Genomic DNA, 15,695 nt, shown 5'->3' with positions numbered 1-15,695 from the left:
TGGGTATCCAAAGGCAAAAAAGTGATTTTTGGCCTCAGGATTTTGAGTATTGGACAGAAAATATATAAGATCACTTTTTAATTTTTTATATTTTTTTGGCACGTTGCTAACTTTTGAGACTAGCTTTGATATACTCAATTTGTACTCTGCCAAAGGAAGCTATATGGTTTTGATTTTGGTTTGGGTTTGGGGTTTTTTTGTGTATTTAATTGTCAGCATTAAATAGTGAATATTTTTCAGAGCTGTTGAGATTTCAGCCTTTCAGATAAACAAAACAAATCCATATAGACTCCTTTCTCATTGAAATGAGAGAGAGAACAAAGTGTTGTTAGCAAACTGAAAACATGATACTGGCAGATCAGCCCTTTCCAGCTCCAGAGTTTCGTGAGGGTCTATTTAACTGTGGTGACAGTCTGGTGGCTGGTCTGTGCTGATTGCAGTTTCCATTAAGTTGCTTAAAGTGGTTTGCTTTGTGGCTGTAGTGATCTTAAAAACTACATAACTGATGTGGACAATGACAGAACTGCAACAGCTTAATTAGAATAGTTTGTCATACTGGGTAAAGCCAAAAGTATATTAATGAATCGAACATTCAATACTTGAGCACTTCTTGGCATTGAAGGAAATATGTAAATAGGGCAGGCAGAGTGGTGCAACAGCAGCCCATCTTCAGAACCACAGTCGGCGCAGAGGACTCGGCGTTCCCACTGCGTACGGTTTTTTGGGAGAGGGGAGGTATTGTCTATAACTTAAATGTGTAAAAATGAACAAATAGGCAGTTTGTTTACATATTTTGTCAGCTGTCATGTTTAAAATATTTATCACCCAGCTGCACTGGTGTTCTGCACGTAGCGATAGTATAGCTGTATTATGTAGGAACACAAGATTCATTACGCTTAACAGACGAGAACATCCAGAGGGCTCACTGCTCCTTTTTATTCTCTTCTCTATATTTCCCCTCTTGACAGTTTTGAGGCTTTCTACAACTGCTTACAGAAAGCATCAAGACTAAAGACAGGCTTCTGCAGATTTTTAAATTGTTAAGAATCTACTTATAACTGCACAATGTCTATGCTTTGGTCTATAAAAAGTACTTAAATTTTTGTTTGTTCGTGGACTGTCAGGAGAAGCAGCAAGCTATAATGTTGTTAGAACTCTAAGGAGGATTTTAACTATAAAAGTCCTATGAGAGGAATTGTCCCCTTTTTGTTCGTGGCTTTGCTCTTGTTGTCAGAGCAGTTGTGTCCTTACTACTTCTGCTATATTCCCTTCCTTTTTTGACAGCAAAAAAGCTTGTCAGGAGTGATAGATATTTTTTTCTAGAATATTCAGAAAATGCATAATGTAACATTTTGAGAGTGACTTGCTTTGATTCATGCCATTCCATTAATACTGTTTTACAAATATGAATAAATCTAGCCTTCTGGTAGCAGACAGCATTAAATACATTTAGTGCAAGAGCACTGGTGCTCTTAGAGACACTAATAGATCTATACAGGGGGGAAAAAAAACATAATTAGATTTTCAGACAAAAGTAAAATATCAGTTTTCCCCTAGAACTTAATAATCTTTTTAGTGATCAGATGGATAGGTATCATAGTAGTTAAATGTTTACCAATGTTTCCATTTTAAAAATTTAGGCATCTCCATTATAACCATTCATATTTCATTTCACATGTAAACTTGTCTGTATAACACATCTTAAATCCAAAAGCAGTGCCTTATTGCTTTCAAAATATTTCTTATATATTGTGTTCAAACAAATGAAAGTTTTCAGGTTTGATTTTTCAAGTGCAGTTTAGTAAGCAGTGAGGATAAGAAGATACCACTTTTCTCTGGCAGAAGTATTTAAATAAATTGTAACAAGGGCTTGAACTTCCTATTCCATCCTAGTTTTTCTGGCTATGCTTTCACATGACTCATGAATCTTGTAATATATATTTAAAACCTGTATGAACGATATTTAAGAAAACAGAATCAACTAATACAGTTTTTTTTTAAAAATGTCCAGTGTTTTTCTGCCATCTCCAAAACAGCTGTCATAATGGAACAATGCAAATCTTAAACTTTTCATAATAAAACTCACTGGAATTTTGGATAAAGGATAACTTTGATTAATTAAGAAGATTGCTGAAGAAAAATATCTATTGCCTTAGATCAACTCAACAGAGAAAACATGAGGGAAGTAACTTGAAGTCGAGAAAAAAGGCAATTGACTTACAAACTCACAGCATGCAAACCCACACTAATACTGACCTGCCTGCTGTGTGCTGTTTGAAAGCAATAAAATGTATTGGTGCAAGCCGTAAATATTAAAATAAATACTTAAGAATTTGACATTATACATATTCAAATTACTGGAAACATCACATGATAGAATTCTCTTTCATACTCACTGTTGCTTCAAACTGTCAAAATAGTGTTTATGAAGAAGATTCCTAGGGGAAGAAAAATATATTAAAAGTTTGGACTGAAATAATTTATAGTACTTTGTTGTAGAACCCTGCAGAGTTGTAATTATCCCCAAAACAAACATTATAAACCCTGGAAATTTAGAACTAGGATCATATTTTTGAAGTTTAAAATTTATTAAGATATGGAAATATGTAACTATGACTTGCAAGACAGTTTTATCTCCAGCTACAGTGACATCTTGAGGTGGGAAATGAAACACTTGTTTTTTGTTGTTAAAACAGCAGTAGTCATTGAAATGCATTAATCATAATCAAAGTGTTATTGTGAAAGGAGAGGTAAAATGCCTAAGTGCTAGAGGAAGTAGAACTGCAGTTTGACATTGCATTTTGAGGTTTGTAATTTGTTATCCCCGCTCCTTTATCAGAGTTAACTTTTTTTGTGGCACATGTTTATTTTGAATTGAGCAACTTTGAGATACAGAACATTTTTCCCGAGAAGTCTCCATCTGTGCTCTGTAGGCATCTCTCTTAATGTTTTTATTACCTGTCAGCATTATCCACCAAGAGGATACTCTCTATTAAAAATAAGCTTGTTGATTGGGTTTTTTACTTGAAGTTCTGTATCCTGTATGTTTCTCTATAAGCACTCCAGTTCAACATCCTAAAGAACTCAAAGGGTGAATGAAGACCTTCCCAATCACAAAATCAAGTCAGAGATTGAGGAAGGGGAGTAGTGAAGGCAGTGTTTAAGCTGTGTGAAAAGCTTAAAGGAATGAAGAACTGAATGAAGGAAAATGAGTATTTATTAGGAGGGTCCAATTCTGCTTAATTTTGCAAGTGTAAGGACTGGCAGTATAATGTAAAGGTAAGGAACAGGGGGATAAGCAGAGAATGCAAAACATATCACCTTAAGAAAGGAAATGGGGAGGAAATCAGGTTGGGAAAAATTGAAGAGTTTCTCTGTTGTACTGTCAATAACAGAGACTATGCACAGGTGCAACGTGCAATCCTCTAACCTAAACAATTCACAATGTCTCATTCACTGCAGTCCTGCCAGTGTGACAGATAGGCAAGGGCATAATTTTAACATGTGAACTCATGAGAAAGATGCCAAGAGTAATACAACGTGCACTTGAGTCACAATTCACACTGTAAAGGGGACTCTTAGTGTTTCTAATTGAGTGCTCAAGCATTTTTATAGTTGTTGTATAGAAGGAATAATTTCCCACAAGATGGAAAAAAAGTAATTTAGCTAAAGGCTTTATTGCAGTGAGGACTGTAAGCAGAGCCTTACATAAAAGCACAAAAAAAATAATCGTCAGGAACTGTATCAGCCGTAAAAGTTAGTCTGGCTGTAAGAGCTTGTAGATACACGACAAACCATATGTCGTATCAGGTTTAAATGTAGCAAATTTATTTCTTTAAATATCTGTCAAATGTTTGTTTTCCTTTAGTTTCTCTTCCTTCGTGTTCTTTTCTGTCCAGGACGGTCTAAAGTTAGGTTGTCTCCATTTGCTTCTTTGAATTATTATTTTTTTTAAAATTCAAGTGAGCTATTGCTCCCTTTGGGAACATATATTTGCAGCCACTTTTTCTTTGCAACCTTTTATGTTGCACAGTCTCTCTGCTTTACCTTGATGGAAAGAAAGAAATTACTATTTGAATTGCACAAATACATTCTGGAAAACAGTAAAATGAGATTTCCATTTACTTAAAAGAAAAACTGTACCAGCTCCAAACAATTATCCATCAATAATGTATTTTCAGCTAATCAAAGACCACATTCTTCTAGCTTTTTTCATTATTTGCAGATACTGTATATCGGCTTATACTGAGAACATTCATTACAGTAAAATGAAATAATAATCTCTATAGTGATAAATGATACCACCTGATCTGCAAGCAGTACAGGAAGGAATTATTTGTAGGTGGGGACCAAGTTGTAATAGAGCTGCAATTCAAATAAGCATATCCCTTTTTAAGTGTGTAGATAATTATATCAAAATAAAAGGAAATTGATTCTAAGTATGAAATTCAGAATTAATTCTACCAAATGGAGCTTTTCACTTGTGTGGATCTTTGTCACCTATTCTTCTTATATAATAATTTGGTTTAGTAACTTGATTTTCCTGCCAGAACTGTGCCCACGGCACTGCAGATAGCAAGCAGCATTTCCCTATGGGCTGGTAACCCTGCCTTTCCATCCTACTGCTCAAGTTCAGGCACCCTTACTATATCTTTGTTTAAACTGATAGCATTTCTTCTCTTCCTAGTACCTTCTCAACTTTGCGTTCAAGTTTTTTTATACTTGAAACAATTGCCCATGTATTCCTGCTAGTGATTTAGTCCTGCTCTGGGCCTCAAGCTTATTTAAAAAATGAACATCTTTCAGTAAGTTCAGTCCAGCCTGATGGCAGTTACAACTTTTGTGAAACTCACTGAAAAATATTTCGATGTTCTGCTCACAGAATTACATATTGCAACCACAAATAAATACCCAGAAATGTGAATAGCAGTTTTGTGAGTTTCCAATAGATGGATGATAGATGGCACTTTGGCAGTTTGGGTATAGATTCAGAACTGATAATTGAAAAAGTATTGATTTTTGTTTAATGTTTACTTCGAAAATATCTTATTATACTAATGCATTATCCAAATGCATTATCCAAACATTATACATTCCAGAAGTAGTGTTTTAACAATATTTGGAAGTAAATTCTGAAATTAAACTATAGGTAGGTTGGACTTGTGGGAAAAAAGAAGTTTTTACCACATCTTCATGCTGTAAATACTGTTACTGATACAGGAGTTCAAAATTTCAATGAATCATCGATAATGATATCAAGATATAATGTTTGTATAAATGCAGGTTATACATTTTTCTTAAGATCAAAGGCATTTACATTTTTGAGGCTTTCTAAATATGCTGATTGTTTTATAACAACTTTTTTTTTTTTTTATGTTGAGCTCCTGAAACAACTGGAACACACCTAACAAATTCATTATAATCTGACACTTCAGTGCCATGCTGGAATTATTCCAAACTTCATGCAGCTTTGATACTGCAAATTCGTTAGCAAGCTTTTGGAGAATGTTGTTTCAGGGCAAACAGCTAGTCTCTGTATTCTCAGTCGGAGGGTAGATGAATAATGATGAGAGAAGGGAAACCTATTTCTGACAAAAACATTTTCTCTAGCTCAGACCAAAAATGGGCCATGAAGAAACTTCTCAGATTTAGATGAAACTTCTGAAAGCCTACTGTAAGGTCCCTGGCAGTGGTTTTGTGAACTCTGCTGGTGCACCACCCAGTACCACAAAAAGACCTACCAGCCCTCTGGGAAGAGACACTCTTCTGCCTTTCACACTTTACAAAAGCTGTTTGGTGGAGGTCAGGTTGCTTAAATCAAGTAACTTTTAGAAACGAATAATTCTTAAGCATATAACTTCATTTTAAGTTTAGGCTTTACCAAGTTACAGTATTTGTTTATCTGTCTTCCGGAGTAATAGATTGTTGAGTGCTGATGAAATTGCAAGTTTGGCACACTTGAGCTTATGTCTTCTGAAGGTTATTTGTACATATCAAAGGTTATTTGGATTTCATGTCTAGGTAGAAATTATTAGTTACCTAGTATGCCATTCATAAAGTTATATACATCAGTATAGGTATTATCTAGCACTCAGGGACCCATGATTTTACAAAGCATGACAAGGCAGTTTGAGAATCTGTGAGATATCAAATAATTACCTAATAAAAATAGCTTTAAATAAGACACATAATAAAAATAACTTTTAATAGGCATACATAATAAAAATAACTTTTAATAGGTATACGTACTAGTTCTTAATAGGACCCATATATAAAACCAAGATGATTTGCTTTACTAAACATGGATAATTAATTTGGAAATATATTTTTATTTTGTGACATTTTTAGTATCAGTTAACATCAATTTGTTAGTTTCTTAACACCAGTTTGTTAGAATAACTTTAAAATTTCCCAAGTGGAAATCATCTTTTTTCAGCCTGAACTTTAATCTTGTGTCAAAAGAGGGGAAAAAACTCTGAAAGACTAATTGGTATCACAAAATCCATTTTCATACTACAAGAATCAACTTTGGACTAGTTACTGTAGTTCTGAAGGTGCATGATTACTGCTATTTCTCTCAGGTACAGTAATAGTTCATTCTATCTTTCATTAATTCTTCACTAAAAAATTTGCAATATAGGTAAATTAAGTCATCAATCTATTTTTATATTTGTTTACTTTTAAAATAAATTCTGACTCAACAGCTAAGTGACCAGTAGAGTTATCAGCTATTGCCAGAATTGTTGATTTGGTGAGACGGGGGATACCATACTGAAAGGTTTAATGAAATGTAAAGTTTTTAATTTCTGAACTTGGTTTTAGGTAGCTTATTTTTTAGAATGCCTAAGTAGCCTGAGAGCTATTTCCCACAAAACTGTGGTGCATCCATCCTATTACAAAATATAAACTGTTTAATAAAAATGCGAACAGCACTCTGAAAGATTCTGGAAGTTTTCCAATTATTTCTATCTTCTCACAGATTTTGCCTGTTTATGCATTAATACATTTTGTAGCAAGTTCTTTCAACTCCATTCTGTCAATTCTTCAATTATAAATCCAAATATTTTGTACCCAAGTGAGCACAAGAGACATGTTTTAAAGAACTTTTTTTTTTAAAAAAGTACCTAGGTATTCCACTACTAGTTTCCTAACCTGACAGAAAAGTGGTTTTTTTATATGCACTTGGAATACTCGACCTCCAAATAGCTCGACACCTACTCAGCCTCTGTAATTCTTTCATCTTCCACAGCGGGGTCTGTGGTTTGGATGCTTAAAGAAACTGTTTTCCCACCTTTGCCCTTTCATATTTAATTCCTTTTTTTATAGGTTAAATTATGTAGGATTTGTTTAAAGCATAGGAATCTTTATTATTTACTGCTGCTTTAAAATGTAGGTATGCTTTTCAGCAGGTAGCTAATGCTAAAAACATACAATCAAGGAAGAAACAAAGGGATGGAGGAGTTTTCTGAGCAAATAGTGGATCTGGAGCTGAGCAGAAAACATCCTTACTAAGTGCTTTGCACTAATATTAGTGGAAAACAAAGTGTAGTTTTCAATGTGACATTCTTGGCACAAAAGAACTACTTAGTAAGTAAAACTTGTACAGTTTTTCTGCTGATGCTTCTAGTTTAGGGAAGATTTTTGATTCCTATAAAAACAAGCTCTACAGATATTTAAATGGGAAGAAACAACTTCAATCAATACCTTCTCTTTATAACACTTTTTTTAAAATCTGAGATTTTCTGTTAATAGTTCTCTGTACTGATATTTTATTCAAGTTTTTTTCTTTTGTACAATGCCTGTTGAGTACTGTTTCTGGATCTTACGATTTCGATAGAATAGACCAGAGCACTGCGAGATAACCGAATGTATGATAGCGTCATTTGTCTCCTCTCCAATACCCTTTAAAGAGTAATAGCTTACTTTCTGTGTGGGCTTCTAATTAATGTACTCTTCTGCATCTCCTCTATTGTTTTAGTTGTGTTCCTCCCACAAGGGAAGGTTGTTTTCCTGGATTTTGTAATCAGTGACCATACACTGCTAATGGCACCAACTTCTAATTCTCTCTAGGAGATTTGTATATTTTTATTCTGCTTAGGTTGTTTTCCAAAATCTCAGTGGAACCCTACACTAGACTGATCACTACAGAGGAATTCATCTGGGAGGGGAAAATCCTTGTGATTTGGGAATGCCATACAAACTCAGAGGCCTAACCTTATTCAGTGCACTTTGTATATGAGTTATGTCTGCATCTAATTGACATGAAACTATATCAGTAAACCACATCCTTTAAGTCAAAATTAAATGGGAAGTATGGAAGATGAAGTGATGGCTAATCACTATTAAAAGTTAAATTACCTGAAATTGCTCAAAGTAGAAAGGGAAAGAAATAAAATAATTTTTAAATGGAATTGTATTTTTTAGGTCTTTCCAATATTTTTATAAAATGTACTGAGTAAATTTCTCAAAGATGTAGCAAAATTAATCTTTGTTGCTGATGTATGATAATCTGTGCTGATTTGGCTGAACTTTGAGGTTATGCTAGGTCATATCCATTTTACTTTAAAAGCAAAGGCAATATGGAGAAAAACGAACCAACAGACACAATAACTTTGTCCTTCATACTTTACCAAATGGTATCTTTGGTTTGAAATCATGTACTTTTGCAGGCCATAGAGACACACCTCATTCGAAAATCAAGCGGGGGGCTGACATACATCGCTGAGTGGAAGGGTGGACTGCTTGAACACAAGATGGGACATCTCACTTGTTTTGCTGGAGGCATGTTTGCTCTAGGAGCAGACGGAGCACCTAATGACAAGACAGGCCACCACATCGAGCTTGGTGCTGAAATTGCTAGGACTTGCCATGAATCCTATGATCGTACAAGTAAGTACTGTATTGCAGAGTTTAGTTTCACGGTTTGACTTTGCGAAGGCAGCTATCAGTATTTTTGTGTAGTGCTGAATGAAAGTTGTATGATGTTGAGAACTCTTCATCCTTTCTGAGCAAATGCTACAAATCCTTTAAGAGTGACTTCAAGAATGGCTGCTCCGTTTTATAAATAATGTCCGTGCACCTGAATCCTATCTACTCACTCTAGCAATTAACGTGACAACCTTTTTTTCCACTTTGCCAATTTCTGTATAGCCGAATACAAATAAGAGAAGAACCCTGTTCATTTATGCATCAATATAGCTATTAATCATGTTTTATGCACAAAAAATTATTTTATTCTCAGTGTTGGTACAATGCTGCAAAGAATAGACTTTCATAAAGAAAGTGGATTTCTGTGCAGGAAATTTCTTTGGGTTCTTTCATCTTCTTATGGAAATAACCCTGGCAGCATTTCAAGTCCCAGAGTGTATTTTCCAGTTTGATACAGAAAAGTAAATATCCTTGTCTTTTAAGCAAAATTTCACATGTTGCTAGTTATATGGTCTTTCAGAATGCAAATGTTAGCATCACTGTTCAGACTGGAACTGCTGTTTAAGGCATTGGTGAACAGCTCTCTCCTCCTCTCAATTATTTACAAAATACTAAAAAAGGGAGGTGCTGCATTACTGTTCAGAAATTATATACCTTTTGGGTAGCCAGGCTTTGTTCCACATGAAAGGATAGTTGATTTGGTAGCTTACATAATTTAAAACCTTTTTTAATGCTTTTATTTAGCATGTGTTTTTATATTGGCTAGGCATGAAACTGGGACCAGAAGCCTTCAGATTTGATGGTGGTGTTGAGGCCATTGCTACAAGACAAAATGAAAAATATTACATCCTACGACCAGAAGTTATAGAGACCTACATGTACATGTGGCGGCTCACTCATGACCCGAAGTACAGGCAGTGGGGATGGGAAGCTGTCGAGGTAATGTTCTATTGGACCTTTTTCTTATTAAATCCTAATATCTTGTTAAGTGAGTTATTGAATGATATCTGGATATTGTTCAGCGGTTGGAGAGCAAATATTTATTTTAAATCAGTAATATCAACACAAATGTCCAGAGATTCATTTACTGAATAGATGAACTAAGATCATTTTGACAAAACCAAATACTGCTGGTATTGTATATTAGAAAAATACCTTGTGATTTCTCCTTCTTAAATAATTCTCAGATCAGGGTCACATTTGGATATACTGCTCAAGATGTTGAGTATTGCTGCATGTGAATGGAAAGTGCAAATGTGTGTCAAATTTGAGCCTTGGACATGGAAATAAGTTTTATGAGGTGTATTTTCAACAATAATTGTACAAAGGTGATGTTAATTAAAGCAGTGAAGGCCAAATGAAGTACTAGAGAGTACCAAATATTTTTAAAAGGGGGGTCACTTTCAAAAAGCATAGGTCATCTGTGCTGAACTCCATTAATGATAACAATCTCTTCTAGATTTAAATTTCTGTGTCCCACTGGTGTTTGAGCTTCAACCAGGCATGCTGAACCTAGCCATTTGTGTTTGTCTAGCACAAGCCTTCCAATTGGGCAGCCAGTCTATACTGCAAAAATAGGCTTGCCAAATCCATTGTTTCCCTTATTTCAGTGTTTAATCTTTCCTACTGTTAGAGATCAGAGCCTTTGGATTTACCATGTTTAATCCTCCAGGTATGGGTCCTTATTCTAGAGTTCACTTATTTTCTCCTCACACTGATGTTGCCCTTGATAAATCATCTGCCTTTCACTCTTACTCTGGAATTTCTAAGCAGGCTGAGATCTTAAAGGAGATACAGAAAGCTGAAGAACATTATTCTTGCGGCTCTGTATTCTTAAGAAAAATAAAATTAAAAAAAACCCAACACTCTGTACAGTATTTTGTTCACAGGGACCTCTCCTTTGCAGAGTCATTTCAAAAACATCCCACTGTCAGTTTGCCCAACACCTCTTGTTTCTAGGAGTGTATGATCATAACTTTCTTGGATGAGCCTACACCACTAGTTGTAGAAGGTTGCACTGTACTAAGGGAAGAACATGTAGACTTGTGTCATGCAGTTTCTCATCCCCAAGGACCCTAGTAGAGAACTGTTACTGGATTATGACTCCATGTACCTGGCTGTGACTGGACAACCACGTGGCTCCCTTAACAGCAACAAAGATCTGTAATTGTATTCAGTATTCACTGTGCAAGATACTGAATGTATCTCAAATGTTGTGCAAATGTTGTTGAGTGTTGTGAAGAAAAGAGCGTTTCAAGTTTGGTAATTAGATATTCTCGAAGAATGAAATTTATGGTAAAATCTGCTTTCCATAAAAGAATAGCTGCTAGCATTAACTATACTTCTACTCTCTAACTTCTCCTTGTTTGAATAGTCACAGCAATTCCATATCTGCAGTCAACACTGTATTCAGCTAGGTAGACTGTATTTATTTAGGACATTTTATTTGCCTCCCTCAGGTTGGCTCTATTGGTCGTGAAATGCTATGCTTCTGAGTTAATGATTCCAAAGCAATTTTTTTTTTAAAAGCCTCTAATTTAGAGTCCTGTTCCCTTGCTTTCTTTTTTGCTAACACCACTCAAGCACACATTTCACTAGTGGAATCTTCCCAGGCAGATTATATTTGGAATATATACAATGGCTGTTTATGGAAGTCATCCCACCAGGCTTCAGCAATGCCAATTGTTCCTTCTCCGGGAGATCTTTTTCCTGACTTGTGGTTGCTGCCCACACTGATAACATTATTATTGTAAACAATTGAAATGTTTCTCTTATTGTTATTCTTTACCCTCATGGTTCAGTTTGTTTGGGTTTATTTCAAGTTTGTACACTTGTTTGCCTTCTTAATGCTCCCCATGCGTTCCCTGTTAAACATTCCTGTGGTTACTCTCATCTGATGCTAACATAGTGGATTATAGCCCACGTGTGGGAGATGCAGCTGGTCCCATGCTGTACAGGCCCATCTTCCACTGTCCTAATGTGTAATTGCATGTTTCACAAAAACAAATCTTACAGCTTCACGGAAGTTACACAGTTGTAGGTTTCAAATCTTCTTTTTCTTTTTTTTTTCTCTTCTTCCTTGATGTTTATATAGCCCATACAGCTCCACCTGAAACTGTATTTTTTTTGTTCCAGCATGTGCTTGATAGCTTACCACAACTCTTTCATAAATTCTGCTGCCTCTTGCTCCTTATTCTTGCACCAGAGAGCACAGCACTCCACCCTTTTGTTCTTGGGGAAGTCCCTGACCACTGAATATGCTTCGTTACCAACACCTGTTGCACGAAGAGGAAGCTGAGATTGAAACAATAAAAAAGGGAGAACAGTCAGACCATTTGTTGTTGCCCAAAAAAGTTGTTCTTCAGGTGTTTCATGCCCATTTTCAACTCATGACACTGTCAGTGAGAATTCGTTTCCCAGTGCCCTTGTAGTAGAAAAGGAGGCTGCTCTGTCAGTCGTGACTTCTGAACTCTTCAAGAAGTCTATTAATTCTTTAACTTTTATAGACTAAACACATGCTCTGGCTTCACCATTTTTTCTTTAGAAGCTTGGTTTGCTGCTTTAATTTGAGAGCAAGATCATTCTGTATGTACTTCAGCAGTTGGAGAAAATGCAGTTATGGCCAACAGCAATATCCACTGTTACTGAGTCAGAAAGGTTTTATCAGCTTAGCTCATGAAAGTCTCCCTTTCTGCATTATAAATGTGGCACATATTTTGAATTCATAGCACTTCCTTTGTTTTTTCCCTTTATGATACTTTTAGACTGTCAGCCAGTTTTCACTTCGCTTGATGTTTTCCATTACTCTAGCATAACTGATCTTAGCCACCCTCATTTTCTGAGAACTACTAATTTAAAATGTGTTTGATTGTTTCTTCCCACCCACCACTACCCCACTGTCAGTGTGAACATCACTGTACTCTGAAACTGCAGGTATGTGCACAAAAGGACATTACTGCCAGTTAAAGGAGGCTGACAACCAAGAGCCTTTTTATCATACTAATGCTGCACATGAATTTCCTGTTCCTTTAGTTGAGCAGAAAGTAGCTTTGAGGAGGTAAGATGCTTCACGTTTGCATCAAGTAGATATCACCAGATGGCTAACATGGTGCAAGTCAACCTCTTAGTTTACATCACAGCAGTGTGTTCAGGTACCTATATGGTATCTCCCTACAGTGAACTCATAAAGAAGGCTCTAACTACATGTTGGAGCACATAAACTGCAAATGCAATTTGCTTTTATTTTACCTCACCCTGTTTAGAATGCAGATGTTTCCTTGAATAATAGCCTTATCCTTCAAGTTCAAGTTCTCCTTCTGCTGTGCCTTCTGAAAACATAATCTTGTGTTTGACATTGAAAATCCAGACACAGAATCAGCATTTTGAATTCATTGCAGGTTGAAGTAGACAAGAGGGAAGAAGTACCAGCCAGGGGAAATTACTTGTTTAAACTTAAGTATATTTGTCACTTAGTAAAAGGGTCCAGGAAAATTAAAAAACCTAAAGACACATAAGAAAAGACAAATAGGCCTGTTATATTTTAAAAGATCTCTCTTAGAAAAAAATCCCTTTTAAATATACAATAGGCATCTTAGTCTCCAGTGAAAACTATGGAGAGCCTGACATGCAAGCTAAATATATGCAGATAGCTACAAGGACTCCAGCAAAAACAAGGACATTTGGGATATCTACCCACAGCAAAACACAGATCTTCAACAGCCTTTAGAGTAGGTGGAGGTGATAGATACCTCAGTAATTATTAGTGACTTTAATCTCATCTCTCATCAGAAAATGCTTATTCTGCCTTTGCTTGTTTAGACATATCTTCAACCTTTTCATAGGTTTTTGCCATATGTGGTTTGAAATGCAGCATCTTTCCCTAAATAAAATCTACACATCCTGTAATCACATCAGTGATATTTGTAATAACTTCAGAAATGGAGGAACTAGTTGTCTTCCGTCCCTCTGTCAGGGGTTTGATAAAGCTGCAGGTATTTCTGCCTAAAAGTTGTTGTTCCAAAATCTGTCTCCACAGCAAGCATGTTTCAGAGTAGTGTGGCTCTGAGTGAATGTAGTAATCCACCATGCTTACTGTCATTTTCATTGTGAGATGTTATTTAGGGCTAAAGAGCATTTCCTGCATTATTTTTCTAATAATGAGTTGTTTAAAATATAATCATCTTAGATCCTCTTGGCTCCTTTATCATACTGCATGATACCAGAGAGTTATGATACAGAATTAAGAAAAATGAAGAGGCTAAGAATACTTTCAACCTTGTTAAATAGGTGAATTATAAAGAAAAAAGGTGAATGAATATTTTTAAACAAAGAAGTGATAAGAGAACTAATATTCAAATAAGGTATTGAATAGCAGTATATTTAAAGAAGTTATGGCTCGTATATAGGCACCTTTATAATGTAAACACCTATCTTAAATAAAAGAAAGCAGAAAAGTTTATTAAATAGTATAACTGTATATACCTTCTACACTTCCAACACCAGGTACGTGGTTTTTTGCCCTTCTGTATACACCCTTCATCTTATCTTTTTTTTCCTTCATAATTAGCTGATCATATAGATCATTACTGTCAGCAGAAAAGAAATTATATTTTTAGGTGGTCCATGTGCTCTTTTTTATTGGAAAATAGGAATCAGTCATCTGTTTTATACCTTTTACCTGCATACACAGTTTGGAAACTAGAGACAAACACATTCTTATACTTAAATCTCAAACATGTTGCCTTAAGTCCAGCCGCATACTAGCTTTCTGTCTACTCCTGTGTAACAGACAGCTTTTTCAGAAAGGTGTCAAAGAAAAATATTACCTACTGCAGAAAAGAAATTCAGTCACAGCCCAATATCAGAGGTTTCCCATTGAAAAATGAAATAATTGCAAAGAGAAACCAAACAACTTACATAAAAAATAGAGCATTGCCTTTTCTTTTTTGAAGTGACCTGCAGGAGGTAAGGAAAAGACTGGTCTTTATCATGGTACTCAATTCTATCACAGTAATTTTTAAGCACTAAAATATGACCAAGAAATGTATACGTGACACAATCTCTGAAGGCTGATAGACAAGCCTGTGAGAAAAAGGCTATTGTTATTTCTACTGTAAAGAGGAAAAAGAATATAAGGGAAAATCCATATATCTTTACATCTGTATATCTTTCCTTCTGAAAACTGGTTTGTGTTCACTTCTTTTATTAATTTAGTATTTTGCTTCTCTTCCTAAATGTAAAATTAGACATGTGTGCCTATGTCTTTAAAAAGAGTTTTCTATTTAAGGCTTTATCTAGTTTTCATCTCTTTATCAAAAAATTAGTGACAAATTTTTTTGGCTAGTTTTATTGTCAAAGAAAAACTGACAGATGATTCATTTTGTTAATCCCACTGGGTATTTTTTTCCCACCTCTTCAGGCACTGGAAAAACACTGCAGAGTAGATGGTGGCTATTCTGGCATTAGAGATGTTTATAACAATCATGAAAGCCATGATGATGTGCAGCAAAGTTTCTTCCTTTCAGAGACACTCAAGTAAGTTAAGAAAGTTGACTTTTATTAATACGAAGTAGTTCTATGTATCATCTTTACAGATAAGTATTTATCATTAGTACCCTTGACATTCCCGTAACAAAATCTGACTGAAGTAGTAGAGGTTTTTTTGGGTGATGGGAAGCCAAATTGCATTTTTTTTCCCCTTCTATATCAATAAACTAAATTCTGCGATTTCTGGAAATTATCTTTACTTCTGATAAAGTACTTGATAG

The 15,695-nt window shown here is 35.3% G+C and overlaps 1 protein-coding gene across 1 annotated transcript in view; it reads left to right on the top strand.

Moving 5' to 3' along the window:
• The window catches only part of MAN1A1 (mannosidase alpha class 1A member 1), a 150,666-nt gene that overhangs the window by 130,216 nt on the left and 4,755 nt on the right, over positions 1-15,695 (top strand). The window contains exons 9-11 of the mRNA XM_074896214.1: positions 8,670-8,889; positions 9,695-9,867; positions 15,347-15,462. Coding sequence (XP_074752315.1) covers positions 8,670-8,889; positions 9,695-9,867; positions 15,347-15,462 — 509 coding nt within the window. The remainder of the gene's footprint in view (positions 1-8,669; positions 8,890-9,694; positions 9,868-15,346; positions 15,463-15,695) is intronic.

This window comes from Athene noctua, chromosome 1 (assembly GCF_965140245.1).
Source record: "Athene noctua chromosome 1, bAthNoc1.hap1.1, whole genome shotgun sequence".
In the NCBI taxonomy this organism is placed as follows: Eukaryota; Metazoa; Chordata; class Aves; order Strigiformes; family Strigidae; genus Athene; species Athene noctua.
The sequence above is the reverse complement of the archived record's forward strand: the minus strand, read 5'-3'. Positions and strand labels throughout refer to the sequence as shown.